General features: G+C 51.5%; 1 protein-coding gene across 1 annotated transcript in view; it reads right to left on the reverse strand.

Moving 5' to 3' along the window:
- Positions 1-689: 689 nt before the first annotated feature.
- The window catches only part of IQGAP3 (IQ motif containing GTPase activating protein 3), a 56,220-nt gene continuing 40,025 nt past the window's right edge, over positions 690-16,884 (reverse strand). Inside the window, exons 28-38 of the mRNA XM_089772263.1 lie at positions 16,618-16,702; positions 16,009-16,241; positions 13,923-14,055; positions 13,424-13,526; positions 12,080-12,191; positions 11,697-11,784; positions 10,047-10,259; positions 7,135-7,301; positions 5,770-5,871; positions 4,470-4,578; positions 690-2,999 (exon numbers count right to left, since the gene is read on the reverse strand). Of these exons, the coding sequence (XP_089628389.1) occupies positions 2,886-2,999; positions 4,470-4,578; positions 5,770-5,871; positions 7,135-7,301; positions 10,047-10,259; positions 11,697-11,784; positions 12,080-12,191; positions 13,424-13,526; positions 13,923-14,055; positions 16,009-16,241; positions 16,618-16,702 (1,459 nt within the window). The 3' untranslated portion in view covers positions 690-2,885. The remainder of the gene's footprint in view (positions 3,000-4,469; positions 4,579-5,769; positions 5,872-7,134; positions 7,302-10,046; positions 10,260-11,696; positions 11,785-12,079; positions 12,192-13,423; positions 13,527-13,922; positions 14,056-16,008; positions 16,242-16,617; positions 16,703-16,884) is intronic.

Here is a 16,884-nt window from a genome sequence, read left to right on the forward strand (position 1 = left end):
AGAAGCCCCTATGGTTAAAATGACCATCAGAGCTTTCTTGCGCAAGAGCGTCCACACTGCCATGGATGGTCTTGCGCAAAAGCACATGGGAGTGTAGACACGCTCTTATGGAAGACTTTTTGCGTAAGAACTCTTCCGCAAAACAATGCTTGCGCAAGAAGCTGCCAGTGTAGACGTAGCCAGGTAGTATTGCTCTTGCAAAAGTGCAGCTATCCACAGGTATCTGCATCCATGGATGTGGATAGCCACAGCTCATTTTTACAGATACAGATGCAGATACAAATTTTGTATTCATGCTGGGCTCTACAGATGTGGCTGACAGCAAGCCTTGCCGAGCAGTCTGGAAAATGCTGGCATCCAATGAATTAAGAATCTATTACTTATGTTTTAATTCTTAGCATTAATATGGAGCTTTTCATCCAGAGATCTCAAATTGCTTTAGAGAGAGTGGATGATGAATGGAAATGTAACGAGCTCGTTATTACTGTATTAGCCCTCTTTTCTACAAAGGGAAACTGAGGCACATACCAGCTCACCCAATGGCAGAGCTGGGGCTAGAACCCCAGCCTCTCAGGTCACTGAATCACACTGCCTTAGTTACATCTTCACAGCAGACCTAAGTCTAGAGAAGTTACTTACACCACTCTAGAGAGCCTCACTCCAGCCTGGCTGCTTGACGTGAAGTCACATTTTAGCAGCATAAGACAATTGGGGTAGCTGGAGTTCTGCTAATGCAAGCTGATGTTGATTAATCAGCCAACTTGATTTAGAGAGAGAGAGAGAGAGAGAGAGAGTGTACACGGACACAGAATTTGAGTTGGGGCACAACTCAAGTTCTGCTCACCTGACACCATATTATAAAACACCAAGTTCTCTTAAGCACTCAGTGACTTGTTCTGTTGCCTGACTATACCAGGCACTTGGATGTGTTCTCGGTGCTTGCTCCAGAATGGGCAGTGCCATGCGACTGGTGCTAGGGTGGCAGGTTGCTTTAGTGTTGTAATAGGTTCTAAACCAGGAGTGGGGAACCTAAGGCCCAGATGCAGCCCCCAGCTTGCCTGGACCCGACCCTCAAGGCTCAGGGCTCCCCCCACTGCGAGGCTGGAACACAAAATCTACTAGCCCAGGGCCCCCCTGAAAAATTCAGAATAAATAAGGCCTTAAGAACTAGCACGTGCTTTTTAGTACCTGCAGCAGCAATCCTCACCCCCTATTCCCACAAACAGATGCTCCGCTTCAAGCACCAAGTAACACCTGTGGCACTTTTGATTGAAAACTCACGGGGCAGGGGCTGTCTGTGTGCTGGTTTTGTACAGGGCTTAGCACCACAGGGTCCCAGGCCACAACTGAGGTGAGTAGGCATTCCCTCCAGTCAAATCAATAGCGTCACTCATGCACACACACCCGCATAAGCCTGCTGCAAAGCTCAGGTCCTGGATTATACTTCCCTTCCCCTGGGATTATTCATTTAGTCACTTCTGGGAGATGGTCACCTCTCAAAGAGGGAGAGTGGTTCCTCCATGTTGCTTGGGGGAGGGGGCGGTAGAGACCACCATGAAGATTAAAAAGATAAGATCCCACTCTTGAGCTCTTCCCTGGTTTTAGACATGACCATGCACCTTTCCTGGGGGCTTTATTTCTGATTGCTGGTAGGGAGCCAGGCTATCCATTTTTCTCCCAGGGAACACAGTGGAAGCTTTCAAATAAAAGGTAGTTGCCTCAATGAGGTTGCAGCCATCCATCTATTGCACACTGGTTTATTTATTGTAGGGTGGCCCACTGGGCCCAAGCAGCCCACCCCCTGGTTTATTGAGAATAGGGTGACCCCCAAGTACTGTATTTATTATTGGGGGGTGGTCAACCCTAGTGCATTTACTGTAGGTTTGTTCATGGGACTTTTCTTGTTCTAAGGACAGTCTATTTCTGACTGAGGAAACAGAGGTAGCTGGGTGTGTTGCTAGGGTAGGGAAAATAATTACGCAGCCTCCAACCCTGTGACCTGAACAGCCACAGGGACCTGCGTGAACGCAACACATAGCTTCAACATCTAAAAATACTTGGGTATTTTTTAAAAAAGGGTTAAATATACATTTAAAAAGCCCCACCAACGACTAACTTCCCCCTCCTGCCAGCTACCCACAGGTCCCACGCATTGTGACAAAGGTGGACCTATGCCAGCAGCTCCCGGCCCGTTCAAGCACCGATCGTCCACAGGCCTTGGTGCAGACCGATAGCTCTCCCCCCATTCCATCCACGTCAGGGGTCAAAAAAAATGTCCAAGAAGGTACCCGTGGAGCCATGAAGGGATAAGCCAGAGCTCAGCAACATGCTGCCTCGTTAAAATAGCAGAATAAATCGTCACCTTGCTCCCAGGAAGTGGGCGGCACCTCAGAGTAATAGTGTTTCCTATCTAGTCAAAGCAGCAACATGAGGAATCAGACCCTTGTTTAGCACAGAGGGGCTGTAGATGAGTTGTAAGCCCCCAAGCCACACCCCCAGCTGCAGAGGGAGCGATACAAGAGGAGACCTGCACCCCTGTCTTTCTAGGGCACTACCAAGAGCTGTTGCAACTAAAGGGCAACCAGAAGGGGTGTTCTACCAAGCGTGCCAACCCCGCAAGAGGGGAAGCGCAAGCTTCTCCCCACCCCTGCGTGCGTGCCAGGACCTAGTGTTAACCCACAAGCCAACAAGATGTAGCTTGAAGTAGAAGAGCTGAAGGGGGCCTGTTCTGGGCTGGAGGGTGAACCGCGAGGGTTCGGTGGCTGCAGGGTTTTCTCCTTAGCAAGGTACCGTACAGAAGCTGGATTCTGTCCCTGAAATCTCTTTGGCATCAGCTGCCTCCCCTTCCCCCAAATCCATCCTAGATCCTCTCTCCCCATCGCCTGCTACTTCCTGAAGAACTTCTTGTTGAGGAGGAAGAGGAGGAGGTTGACGTTGATTTTGGCCTTGTTGAACATCTTCATGACGGCCACGCCTTCGTACTGCAGCTGCAGCAGGTCCTGAGAGGGAGAGAGAGTCCCACATGGGCAATAGGGCTTTGGTAGAGCCCGAGCTGACAGATTTTCCCTCCTACTTGGGGGTGCTGAATCTTGCCCTTAGCTTCGGCTAAGGAGCTGCTTTGGGCATATGATGGTGGGAGGCTACATCCAGCTGCATTCCCAGTTCTCTGAGCAGTGGGTGAATGTTCAGCCTCCCATCACCTCCGTGCTGCCAACAACTAGCATGAGCCCGTTTTACAGATGGGGAAAACTGAGGCAGACAGGAAGCAACATACCCAATGTGTCAGTGACAAAACTAGGAATACAGAACCAGGAGTCCTGGTATTCCTGGACTCCCTGGCTCTAACTGCTAGGTAATGCTTCCTTACAGAAAGAGTGGAGAACCCAGGAATTGGATCAGCTAGTTCCTGGCTCCAAAGCCCTTTTCCTCCCTGGTGGGGTTTACTGTGCTATAAAGGCATCTACCTAGAACCCTTATCAGCTTCACCATCCAGAGCTCCCCCTGGGGAGGTCAAAACTGATCGACTACTGGGTTTGCATTCCTGGGGATATGGAGATCCAACTGGGGGGGGGGGGGGGGAACCTCACACAGACTATGGAGCACATTGGTTGTGGGGTCAAGCCTAGAACCTAGGGAGATGACAGGTCTCCTGTTCCACTCATCAGATTACATGCCCTAGTAGGAGCCGAATCCTAGCTTTGTTCCCAGTTTGGGAAGGGAGTGTACCCTAGTGGGTAGAGCACATGGCCAAAGACAAGATTCCTGGGTTCTATCCAGTCCCGTTAACCTTTCAAATCCTAGGGTGGGAAGAGACCTCAGGAGTCAGAGTCCAACCCCCTGCCCAAAGCAGGACCAACCCCACTAAATCAACCCAGCCAGGGCTTTGTTAAGTTGGGACTTAAAAACCTCTAGGGCTGGATTCCCCACCCCCTCCCTAGGGAACCCATCCCAGTGCTTCCCCACCCTCCTAGGGAAATAGCTTTTCCTAATATCCAACCTAGACCTCCCCCACTGCAATTTGAGACCATGGCTCTTTGTTCTGTCATCTATCGCCACCAAGAACAGCCTCTCTCCAGCCTCTTTGGAACCCTCCTTCAGGTAGCTAAAGGCTGCTATCAAATCTCCCTTCACTCTACTCTTCTGTAGAAGAAACAAGCCCAAATCTCTCAGCCTCTCCTTATAAGTCACATGCTCCAGCCCCCTAGTCATTTTTGTTGCCCTCCGCTGGAGTCTCTCCAAACAGATCCACATCCTTTCTGTAACAGGGGGCCCAGAATTGCATGCAGTACTCCAGCTGTGGCCTCACCAGTGCTGAATAAAGGAGACTCATCACTCCCCTAGATCTGCTGGCAACGCTCCTCCTAATGCGCCCCAAAGCATACTTCTTGGCGGATTGGTGCATTGACGGCACCTCCGCTCTATGCTGCTGTAGGCTCAGCCCCATGGGTGAAGGTGCCCGGGCTCCCTACCTGATAGTGAAGCTGGAACTTCTCCATGTCGATCCCCATAAATCTGGCTGTCACCTGGAACTTGCCGGCTTCCTCACACGGAACGATATCGAAAATCACGTTCCGGAACCTGGCAGGGGATAGAGTTAAACTAGGGGCAACAGAAAGGCTGTGACAGGGGTTCTATCCCCTGCTGGCAGGGGAGTGTTTCTTAATGGTTAGAGCAGGCAGGAATGGGACTCAGGACACTGCTGCTAAGACACTCACTCATGTGAGTGGGAATATTTTGTAACAACCAGACTTGAAGGAGGAGAGCACATGGGATCGTCTCAAATTTGTAGCCAGTTTGCGTAATCTTCCCTTTGACGCTGCCCTGCCCAAAGCCCCTCTAATCTCCTCTGAGTCCTAAACGCCTATACAGGAGGGATGGGCAATAATTTTCAGGGGGGCTGCATCATGAAATTTGGTACGTGGTCACAGGCCGGCTCCTCCCCCCACCCCAGAAGCGGAGGGTCTTGGGGGCTACAGACAGGGAAAGAAAAAAAAAGTGTGAAAGAGACACTGTGTGAGAGAGACAGACTGACACAGACTGAGTGTGTGTGGCACTGAGACAGGAGAGTGTTGTGGCAGAGTTTGTGTGACAGTGACCATGTGTGTGGGACAGAGAGGGTGCATGTGACAGTGACACAGTGTGTGTGCTGGCCGCTGCTGGGTAAGTTTGAGAGAAGCCACGCGCTGTCTCTTTAAGACAGGGAAAGTTGTCCTGGTCTGTTGTCTCCCCCTCCCCCGCTCTGCAAAGGTGGGATATTGGAGCAAAGAGAAGAGAGAAAGCACTAAAATCTTAGAAACTGTGCGCTGCCTTTAAAGCCAGGCACTCCTCTGAGTCACCAGAGTTCTTCAGACTGGAGCCGTTCCGCTGTGTGTCTCCCTCTCCCTGACCTCTGCGCCGCAGAGGTGGGGTACAGGGACAGGGGGACACCCTGACTTCAGCATTCCCCCCCTCATCACCCCATTGCAAAGCTTGCAGGAGGGTCCTGGGAGCAGCTCAGCTGCAGGAGGGAGCAAGGTGGGGAGGGACAGCCAAATACAGGCTGCCAGCTGTCAGTATGCATGCTCTGCTCATTGGCTGAGCGTGTCAGAGAGAAATGCTTAGTGGGCCGATTTTGCCTGCCGCTGCTATATGGCCTCTAGGTGGAGACAGTCAGCAAAGCAGGAGCAATGACAGCCAGCCCGCGATGACCAGGTCTCACCACACGGGCAGCTGAGCTGGACTGGGGCGGTTTCAGCTTGGAGCAGCACCGACGGCCGGGAGGCTACTTACTGGCTGACGGGCAAGTCTTCTATCTCCAGCAAGACGCCCTTCTCAAAGAGCCGTGCCGCCGTGTAATGCAGCGAGTGCTGCTTCCTGCTTTTTCCGTTGAGCCTCAAAAGAAACAGAATTGGGGTAAGTTCAAAGCAGAGAAGGCAGGGGGCTGAATCCCAGCCACTCAGCCGCCTGCCGGGTAGGTGATAAAACACAGAGCATGGCTCTACACCCACTCATCCAAGTCAAGAGTTTGGACCTCAGGCAGCTCTCTAGTAGGACCATGGGCCGGGAATTAAAAAAAATAAAAATAAATCAGTGAACTTGTGAGACATGCAGAGGAATTTCCAGATTAAAAGGGATGCAGGAGAGAAGGTCTTGACCCAAGAGGAAAAAAGCAAGCTAGCAAGAAGGCCCATAAAGCTAAATATGCAGGGTGACACTTTTTTTTGGCAACAAACACAAACCACACAACACCCACAAACATGATTCTGGGTTGCATAAACAGGAGTGTGAGTGCAAGACATGAGAAGTCATTCTTCCGCTCCATTCCGTGCTGATTAGGCCTCATTTGGAGAACTGTGTCCAGTTCTGGGCACCACATTTCAGGAAAGATATGGAGAAATTGAAGAGGGTCCAGAGAAGAGCAACAAAAATGATTAAAAGTCTAGAAGACATGACCAATGGAGAAAGACTGAAAGAATTGGGCTTGTTTAGTTTAGAAAAGAGAAGACTGAGGGGGGACATGGCAGCAGTTTTCAAGTATCAAAAAGGGTGTTACAAGGAGGAACGGAAAAAATTGTTCTTTGTCCTGAGGACAGGACAAGCAGCAATGAGTTTAAATTGCAGCAAAGGAGGTTTAGGCTGGAGATTAGAAAAAACTTTCTAACGGTCAGGGTGATTAAGTACTGGAATAAATTGCCCAAGGAGGTTGTGGAATCTCCATCACTGGAAATATGTAAGAGCAAGATAGGTACCTATCAGGGATGGTCTAGAAGATGATGCTTGGTCCTACCGTGAGGGCAGAGGACTGGACTTGAAGACTTCGAGGGCCCTTCCAGTTCTAGTGTTCTATGATAACGTTAACTAAAAAAGAATGTAATGCTATATACAGAGTTGAGACTAATTCCTTTCTGACCCCTGGCTGCTGACCAATTCATGCCCTGAAGCACGATATTCAGTTACCCTCTGGCTTACTCTGCATAAGTGTTGATGGTTATTGCTTTGAGCTCTTTTCTAGAGCCTGGCATGGATACAAAATTATCTGTATCCACAAAAATGAGCCATGGATATCCACAGATGCGGATACCCACTTTAGCTCTGCGGGTATCTGTGGATTTGGAGAGCTCTACTCTTTACCAACCCATGCATAGCCCAACCTACTTGCTGTTGGCTGCCAGGTTGTCCAGACACGTCCGGATGTACTGATTGTAATAATCGATTTGCTCCTCATAAAACAAGGTCTTGCCGTTGAGGCTGCTGAGGGTCTGCCTCAATTTTACCAGCTCCCCCTTGCGGTGCTGCCGGTAGCGCCTCTGATGGCGAATATCCTGGAACGTGTACAGGAATCAACACAAATAAAGAACTGGAAAACCCCGTGCCCAGAGCCAGTTCATTCAAGTAGACACAGGGATTCACACGTGGTCACTAGCAAGCAGAAATGCAATTGGATTCAGGGCTTAAAAGCAGCCGATTCGTTTTTGGGCAATTACAAAAATGTTCTGAGTAGCCTCCTACGGGCTGGGGCTGGCCCATGGGACAATTACATCTAGGGACGTAACTGGTTAACAGGTAAGAATTGCTCTTTCCAGGTAATGCTAACCGGTTACCAGTTAACTGACAGCCCTGCGGGATGCTGATTAAGCAGTTAACTAGTTAAATGTACAGCCACTCCCCGACTTATGACCATCCATACTTACGACCAACCTCCCTTTAACCCCATTAGAATATTTTCGAGTTGAGAACCACGTACGTCAAGTTTTTCGAACAACTCGGGCAGCGCGTTTAAGGGCATTTCCGACTTACGAACGGGTTACATTCCGAACACCTGGTCGTAAGACAGGGACTGTGTAATGTGTAACCAGTTAACTCAGGCGTGGGCAATAATTTTTGCAGGGAGGGGGCCTCTTCATTAATTGTGGGGTAGTGGTGGCAGGCTGGCTCTACCCCCAGAAAGGGCGGGGCCTCTGGCAAAAGGGGTGGTTCCCTTTAGGCACTGCACACCCCTGGCAAGGGGGAGGAGATTTTGTGCGCTCCCCCATTCCCAGGCCAATTGAGACCTGCAGGTGGAGGAATGTGCAAAGTCATTTTCAAAACAGCTGGTGACTCCCTCTAGGCACCATGCGGCGCTGGCAGGGGGGGAAGGAACCACCAGCCACGTTGAACAGCAAGTGACTTCATGCACTCCCATGCTCCCCGGTCCCAAATGGCCTGGAGACGGGTGACAGCAGGGCGGCTGCGGGCCATATTAAATGGCTCGGTGGGCTGGATTCAGCCCACGGGCCGCATCTTGCCCACCCTTAGGTTAACGATTTAAACGGGATTTTACATCTCTAATTCCATCCGGCCCCCGAATGCCTCCGCTCCCATCAGCGGTACCTGCTTGGAATGGGAGGCAGTCGTACGGCATGGCAGCGAAATCCTGCACACGCCTGAGACCAGCTCTAAGAAATGGTCCTCTCCACGTGGCACGACCTGCCACGCAGGCGGATGCCGGTTTCCAGAACGAGTGTTTCCATACAGGCTCACCGAGGTGCCCCCAAACTAGATCTAGCCCGCGGCATTGGAAAGGAAGACCCCCATTTGGAAGGCATCACAACTGATCAGGACCCAGCTCCCCGCCTCCTTCCCCGCAGCTAGTTCTGGGCTCTCCCCATCAGACAACGCTAGGGACAGCGAGGCTAACTGAGCGTTTAAGGCACCAGGTTGGGACGTGGGGCAGCAGGATACAATCCCCGGCTCGTGAGACTTTGGGAAGTTCACAGCATCAGAATTTGTGGACACCGAGCTTCTGTTTAGACATCTCAGGAAGCGGCCCCATCATCAAGAGAGTTCAGCCTGGTGCTTTGCCCGAGCAGGAAAAATCTAGATCCCAACTGCAGCAGGTTTTTTGATCAAAGGGGGTGTTTGCTCTGGGCATGAGCCGGTCGAGGTTCAGATCTGAAGAGAGTCAATAGGACTTTCCTAGGGGCTGGGGTGGATTCTCTGTCACTTGAGTTCTTGAAATCCAGACGGGGTCTCTTTCTAACAAGAGACACTATACTCAAAACAGAAGGGGCTTGATGAAGAAATGATTGTGGGGGGAGGGAAGGAAGGGAGTAAATATTCTTGAGCTCGTGTTACACAGGCGATCACTCATGATCCTAATGGCTCTGCCTGGCCCCAGTCTACGAAACTGGTCTGTGAGCGCTTTTGGAAGTCAACTCAATCCCCATGCCTCAGTTTCCACACCTGTAAAATGGAGCGAATATTAGGGCTGGGATAGTGTAAACGGTTATCTGATGAGCCTGGGTTCATTGGTTAATCTCGGTGGCTATACACAAGACCCCTCCTCCCGCGTTGCTGCCTCGGATACAGAGCAGTGTGAGGGTGGAGGGGGCAGGCGGGAGCCAGTGTTCACGGAGAACCTGCTTTTTAAGCCTGTACACGTGTAACCACTGAAAGTTTCAGCAGTTACACATTTACCACAAATCAATGCATTTTAACCTCCCTAGCCAATATTGCTGCCTTACTGCACAAACTTATTGGGAGCATGAAGCCCGTTAACTGCTGAACCACTCAGGAAGGGAGTGAAAACTAAGTAGCAAGGTAAACAGACAGCTGTCGAGACTCCAGTTGACAGTAGGAGTCTGGGGGTTCAGCTGAAAAAGCTCAGAGCCCAGCCCCAGTCGGCGGGACTACAGGATGGGAGGTAATACCAATCCGGCCACAAAGCTGGTCCTGGGGCAGGAGAGTTTTAGAAAGAGATGGCAGCAGGAGAATTAAACAGGCTGACCCTCCGATACCAGCTCGGACATATGAACCTTTATAGCACGTGGCCGCCCCTCACAGTCACGTCTGAGCACTGCACAAATCGGTGCGCTGATCCTCACCCCTGGTCACATGGGGCATCTGTGACAAAGTAGGGACTCAAGCACACTGCCTGTGTGTCTGCCTGAATACTTCATTTGGCCCCCAACTTTGCTGAGCCTTTCAGGCATGGGTAGGCTCCTAGGCATCCAAACCCCTCTGGCTTCGCCGGGTACTGACTCCCGTTTCTAGCCCTGGGTTCTCTACACCGGGGCAGGCTGCAGTACCTTGGCCATCTCATTGACGATCTCCTGATACTGATTGGCCACCTGCACCACCCCCAGGCTCTCCAGGCGCCGCAGGTTCCGCAGCACCTTCCGCTTCTTCTCTTCTAGGGAGAGCTGGCTGTTGCCAGCCAGGGAGCGGTTGCGTTTCAGCCTGTCGGGGGTCTGGGCCTCGCACAGGGCCCGTTCATGCATCCGGTGGTGATGGAAGGCTTCCTGCAGTGAGGGAGGGGCAGGGGGAGAGAAACGTTTTGTCCATCAACAGGGAACCTGCAACCCTGGAAGTGGGTTTTGTGTCTCGGCAGCCATGGGGAGAGCTTAGGAAGGCAGACAGTGCCCTCCCCCCCACCTCTCTTCACAAGCCGGAGCTGAGCAGAGGGGACTGTGTCTTCTCACACTGGGTGGGGCGCGGCTGGGCATAAGGAATCCACACTGCTCACCAGCCAGGGGCAGTTGTAACAGGCTGGCCTGCCTCTTTAGAAGACCAGGAGGCCACCAGTCAGTCTTGTCCGGTGGTTGGCCCTGTGCCGTAATAAAACAGCCTTCCGGCTGAAGGTGGGACTAGCTGATAAAACACCTGAGCCTCAGGAAAGGGCAGAGGGACTCTGACTGGAGGAGGCCCTGAAATAGGGTGTGGAAGAAGCAAAGGATCCAGGCTCTGTCCTGGAGCAAATAGGGGAGGCCAGAAAGGACTTGGAACTGAGCCCAGGACACGGGCTGAAGAGGACTGGGCCAGGGGCCCACTTTGGAGGAGGAACTACAGGCAGGGAGTGCCTGCAGGACCTTTACACACAGCTAGAAAGGAGCACGATGGGGGAGCCACACCCATGACATGTGCTCAGTCTAGATCAGTGTCTCTCAACTTTTTTTTTTTTTAATTAAGTATCCCTTTTTTTCCAAACAAAAATTGTAAGTACCCCCAGTACCAACCATTTTCAGATGCACACATTTTTTTTCTCCCATTGAAACACATTTGTTTAAACAACTTAATCGTAGCTGGGCGGGCGATGACATTTTTGGGTGTAAAAAGTACAAAAATAATAATAGAAATGTAGCTGGGTTAGTCTGGTGTAGCTGAAACAAAAAACAGGACTATGCAGCACTTTAAAGACTAACAAGATGGTTTATTAGGTGATGAGCTTTTGTGGGCCAGATCCAAAATTTTCTTCCACTATTTGATCTGAGGGAGTGGGTCTGGCCCATGAAAGCTCATCACCTAATAAACCATCTTGTTAGTCTTTAAAGTTCTACATAGTCCTGTTTTTTGTTTCAAAAATAATAAAGCACTGTGAGACTGAACACAAAAATTAAGGTTTCTCCAAATTTCAGTTGTGTTGATGTAACCCCACCAGACTGTCTCTCAAGTACCCCTAAGCCTAAGGGTACTCGTACCACTGGTTGAGAGACACTGCTCTAGATAAGTTCCTCTCCTTTGCAATCATGTGTTTGCAGTTTATAAATAAATCAGCCAGTAGATGGAACCGTGTGCTACAGAGTTCCAGGAAGCATGTTGGCCCCTGGTAAACAATGGAAGCAAAACTGGGACTTGAACTGGGTGGAAACCTGTTTGTTTTTTGCAGCAGTTTTAACAAACATCTCCTGTTGAAGGCAGACTGTGATTTGCCCAGCCCAACACCTCTTCTCTTCCCCTACCTGATCCTCTGATACAGCTGTCCGTAAGATCTCCAAGAGGGAATCCCCTGGCTGGGACTGGATCACATCCACTAGCATCTGTTTGGTGCTAAAACAGAAGAGCACGAGTTACCCATTTTACTGGCTGCAGGGGAGAAGGTCAAGCGCATTAGGTGCACGGCAATGAGCCAACAGCGGAAGAAGATTTCCTTGCAATGCCACTACTGGGGCATTTGACGTATCAGAGCAAATCAAGGAGCCCAACCAAGCCAACATGACCCTTCACTCGCTTGGCTTCTCAGGATCAGAAAAGCGTCACTGAATTCCTTAGGCCACAGGGCCCCTTTCAAAGGGAGACGTGCCCTGGCCTCGCTGGAGCTCCACACGTAGGCTGCTGTGCTCACCTCAGCAGCAATCTCTTGGTATCTGCCTCCTCGCTGCTGGCCTCGATCACATCGAACTTGTTGGTGAGGGTGAGCGAGATCTCCATCTCGCTGGGATTTAGTGCACTCTCACCTGCCAGGCCAAAGAGAGAGTCAGAAGGAGCTACTTCCTCAGTCGGAGGAGGAGAGGGGTGATCAGAGCCAGAGAGGAGAGACTTGCGTTCTACAAGGTGCCCTGTCACCAGGATGGACGTCTGAGTGTGGGGTAGGTTGCTTAGAGCCCCTCTGGGCTCCTGCTTACAAACCTGGGGCTTTGACCAATAAGGCATCCCCTCAGTGGTGCCTGGGGCCATTAAACCAAAAGGAAGTATTTCTTCATACGTCTCACAATCAACCTGTGGAACTCCTTCCCAGATGTTGTGAAGGCCAGGATTTTAACAGGCTCAAGAAAGAATTAGATAAATTCATGGGGGATAGGTCCATCAATGGCTATTAGCCAGGATGGGAAAGGAAGCTGTCCTTAGCCTCTTTTTGTCAGGGCTGGGAAATGGGTGACAAGGAATGGATCACTTGATTCCCTGTTCTGTTCATTGCCTTTGGGGCACCTGGCATTAGCCAGTGTCAGAAGACAGGATACTGGGCTAGATGGACCTTTGGTCTGACCCAGACCGGTCGGTCTTATGTTCTTCTATTTCCTGCTAATAACTACGCCTCCCCGCGCAAAGACGACGGAGAAGAAAGAATAAGCCTGAACATCATAAAAATAAGTAATGAAACCCACCCAATAAAAGAAGAACAGAGGCTAGGGACAGCTTCCCTGCCCATCCTGACAAATAGCCATTGAGGAACCTATCCCCCATGAATTTATCTAGTTCTTTTTTGAGCCTGTTAAAATCCTGGCCTTCACAACATCCCCTGGCAAGGAGTTCCGCAGGTTGACTGTGGGATGTGTGAAGATCAGAAGGATGGGAAACAAAACAGATGCGACCGTACTGACAAAACCCCACAAAGTGAGCTTTAAAAAAAATCAGGAGACCTAACAGAGTTCTCGGTCTTCCCTCCCACCTCCGATCTTAATGCACACAGGACACGTTTTCAAGCTTTTCCCAGCAACCGTAAGGGCTAAAAACTTAATGGGAGCTGAAGTTCTATCAGTTGCATTGACTTCCGGAGTGGCGGCATTAAAGGAAAACAGGTGGCCACACTAGTTACTCACCCAAGAAAGTCAACGCCTTGGCCCAGGGGCATGGTATTCTGCTAGGCTGCTCGCAGAGGGGAGAACAAGCATCATCTGTTCATTGGAAAGGGGACACCGGAGGAGAAGGGCAGGTGTTTCCTTGAAACTGACAAGGGGTCTGTACATACCTATTAGAGACTGGGCAGTAGGCAGCTCATCCAGAGCTTCCAACAGCTCGTGCAGGGGGTCCTTGTGGTCAGGAGCGATGCACTCCTGGTGCTCCAGTAACAGCTGCGTAGCCAGCGGGAGAACGGGAGCAAGGCAGAGAGCACAAAAGGATCGGGATTACAAGCCGCATTCCAGACGACTAGCGCCCCACTGTTCCAACCGATGGTACCATCTGGCCTACCTTGTATGCGCCGGACACCCCGTGACCCACAGGCAGGAGGAGGATCCAACCTGGCCTGTGGAGTGGGGTGGGGATGAGGGGGGGGAGGGATGTTCTGACCCAACCCCAGCACTTGCAGCAGAAGCTGATCAGCTTGGGTGCCAGGCTCTACATCAGACTGTTGATCTGAGGGTCCAAGGTGTGAGCCCTTAATGCAGTTGGGCGCCAGCATGAGCCCTCCTCCCCATCCCAGCCGTGAGGCAGACACCCCCCCCTCTTTCCAGCCCATCGCCCCAGACCTGGTGGGTGTCGAGAAGCTCCGCCACTGTGATGTAGATGACTGGCTTGGCCACAGCCACCATCTCCGAGTACTCGTCCACCTGAAACCTCTCTTCCGGCTCGGGGACGGAACAGGCAGCCTGGATGAACTTCCTAAGGAGCAACAGCAGGGAGGGATGGGAGAAGGAAAAAGACATCCCTTCCGTGACTGCTGAATCCAGTCCAGAATTTACAGCAGGGGTCTCAAACTCCTGGCTCCTAGCCCATTCCCCCTGGAGCGAGCATGCAATCTGGCCCAGGCTAGGTGAGAGGGAGGAGCTGTCCGTTACTAGCCCCCAAGTCCTGCCCCTTCATGCCATTGCCCCACCCTCTCATGGCATCCCATCCCCAAGGACGCAGCTTCAGGGATCATTGAGGGACCCACACGGTGACAGCAATTGCGCCCCCGCCCCACAGCGGCAGGAACTGCGGGGAAGAAGAGCGTTCCACTTTCCCCAAGGCTCCTCCAGGCCAGGTCCCTGAGGATCCCGAAGCTGCATCCTGAGAAACGGGTTATCTTTGGGGGGGGGAGAGGGCGGGGCAATGTCAGGAAGGGGCGGGACTGGGAATCTGGTAACGGACAGTCATGCCCCTCATCCCCGCCCACTGGTAGTCCTGGGCTATATTGCACAACGGGCCAGGAATTTGAGACCCCTGATTTAGGGCACATAGGAAACAGGCTGGGGAGCTGCAGAGGGAGGGAACCTCAGGGCCGGTATCCAGCAGCCTGAGTAGGGGGACTCTCTCTACCACCACCACAGCCCGGTCCTCTCATCTGCACCCTCCAGGAGAAGGCAGGGAGCAAAGCAAGAGGGACACAGCAGGAATCTTCCAGCTTTGCCCCACTGAGCCAATGACGGGAGGCACCAAATGCTGAGAATCTGGGATAACCGGCTCCAAAGACCCGGCTTTTTGTCTCTTCCCATGGCCCAGCTTGCACTGCCCATGGTGCTAGGTGCCAGGCTGGGAGAGCTGCATTCCTGGCTGCAGGCTCGTGCCGTATGGACCGTTTGACTGAGGGCTCATTTAGGGGCGGTCTCCAATTACCAACAAAGGGGCAACAGCAGTCCGGGTAGATACAACAGCAGCGGTAGGAGTCCGCTGGGGTCACCAACCGGCCGCTATTCGGAGAGCGAGTTCCAGTTCGTCTCCGTGTGCCTACAGCACGATGCAGCCTCGGGAGAACACCTGTTATAGTTACCAACCTTGGGCTACAACAAACCTGGTCCCTGGATTGTCCCTTGAGCCAAAAGTTGGAGGGAACGTTGGTCCACACTAAGGTATAGCTATATCAGGCTACTTCTACTACCCTACAGCCCGGATCTGCACTCTCAGATCAATCTATCGGCGGCTGATTTAGCAGGTCTAGTTAAGACCCATCAAATCAACTGCAGATCGTTCTCCCTTCCTTCCAGTTACTCTTCCCATCTGGGGTAAAGTAAGGGAAGGCGACAGGAGAATTTCACATAACTGGAGTTGTGTAGCTTAAGTTCACTTTCCATTGTAGTGTACATGGAGGGAGAAAGAAAAAAAATAAACCACTCTCCGAATAGACATAGATCTACTAGTCATTATTAATTACTCGTATTGTCATAGTACTTTGGAGCCTGAGTCATGGACCACGACCCCTACAGTACTAGGTGCTGTACAAAAAAGGACCATCCTGGTCAGTTTTTAAGCTCAGATCCTCCTTTCTGCCCAGGTCACTTGCTTAAAAAAAAAAAAAAAAAAAAGCAAGCAGCTGCCATCAAAACGTAGTTTAACTTTGCTGTAAAACTATCTCCTTTGCAGCAGCAAAGGAAGCTTGGCCTTGTGGCTGAGACCTTCACCTAGAAATTAAGAGACCTGGGTGGTGCTGCCACTGACCCCCTGCAGGAGACTCAGAAAGATGCCGAGTCTTTCTGGGCCTCAGTTTCCCCATTTGTGAAAGAGCGATGAATACCACCGAGGGTTTGCCTTGTTTGTTTCTGTGAAACTTTTTGGAGGCTAGGAGCAGTCTCACTACATGTACATACAGTGCCTAGTACAACAGGACCTTGAGTCCAACCACCACCACATGACACCAACCTGAACTTAGAGTGGGTTTCTTCCAGGTACTGGTTCACCACCCGCAGATGGCCATTCTCCCCTTCGAACATCTTATTGGCAGCTGCGTGCTGCAGGATCTTGGCGACGGAGCCCAGGTTGCGCCGGTGCTCGGGATGCAGGGCCACCCCAGCAGAGACATCGACGATATCGAAGCCGTCCGGCGCCACCACGGCCGGGTTCATGAACCGGTAATAGAGCAGATTCCCAACAATCTAGGGTGCAGGGAGGAGCAGCGACAGAGAAATATTACTACTACTAATGCCTTGTTCTTATGTGGCTATACAATGCAGGGCCCATGACACACAGTTTAGGAGTTCTGTTTCCATCCCACAGGAGGCAGCAGTGCACATACACTAGCCAGCTCATTACACTAGACTTATCCCTCTTACACAAATGGGGAAACGAAAGCACAGAGCAGGCACGGGACTTTCCCCGGGCCATACGCTATAACTGCACCCGGAATTCAAATTGCTGGGCATGTGCCAATAGGCCACACGGCTCCTCCGATGGGATGCCATGGGAGGGCCTGGACATTTAGTTGCAGCCAACTACAGAGGCCTTGCCCAGCGATCCGCGTCCTCTACACACCTTGCAAATCTCCTCCTCGCTGGCATCTGGGAATTTCTCAGCTAGGGACGTCTTTAGGACTTTGGCCATGTAGCGCATGCCGTAGCTAGAAGAAGTCAGAGGAGAGGTTTCTTCCCAGGGCTGAGGTCAGCCGGCTGGCTCAGACTCACAAAATGTTAAGACCAGAGAGGGTTAACGATCATCTAGACCTACCTCCCACATGGCCTCTCCCAATGGTTCCTATGTCCAGCCCATGACCTTAGAGCTAGACCAGTAGTTTTCCAACAA

Source organism: Pelodiscus sinensis, chromosome 22 (assembly GCF_052426305.1).
Source record: "Pelodiscus sinensis isolate ZL-2025 chromosome 22, ASM5242630v1, whole genome shotgun sequence".
NCBI classification, from domain to species: domain Eukaryota; kingdom Metazoa; phylum Chordata; order Testudines; family Trionychidae; genus Pelodiscus; species Pelodiscus sinensis.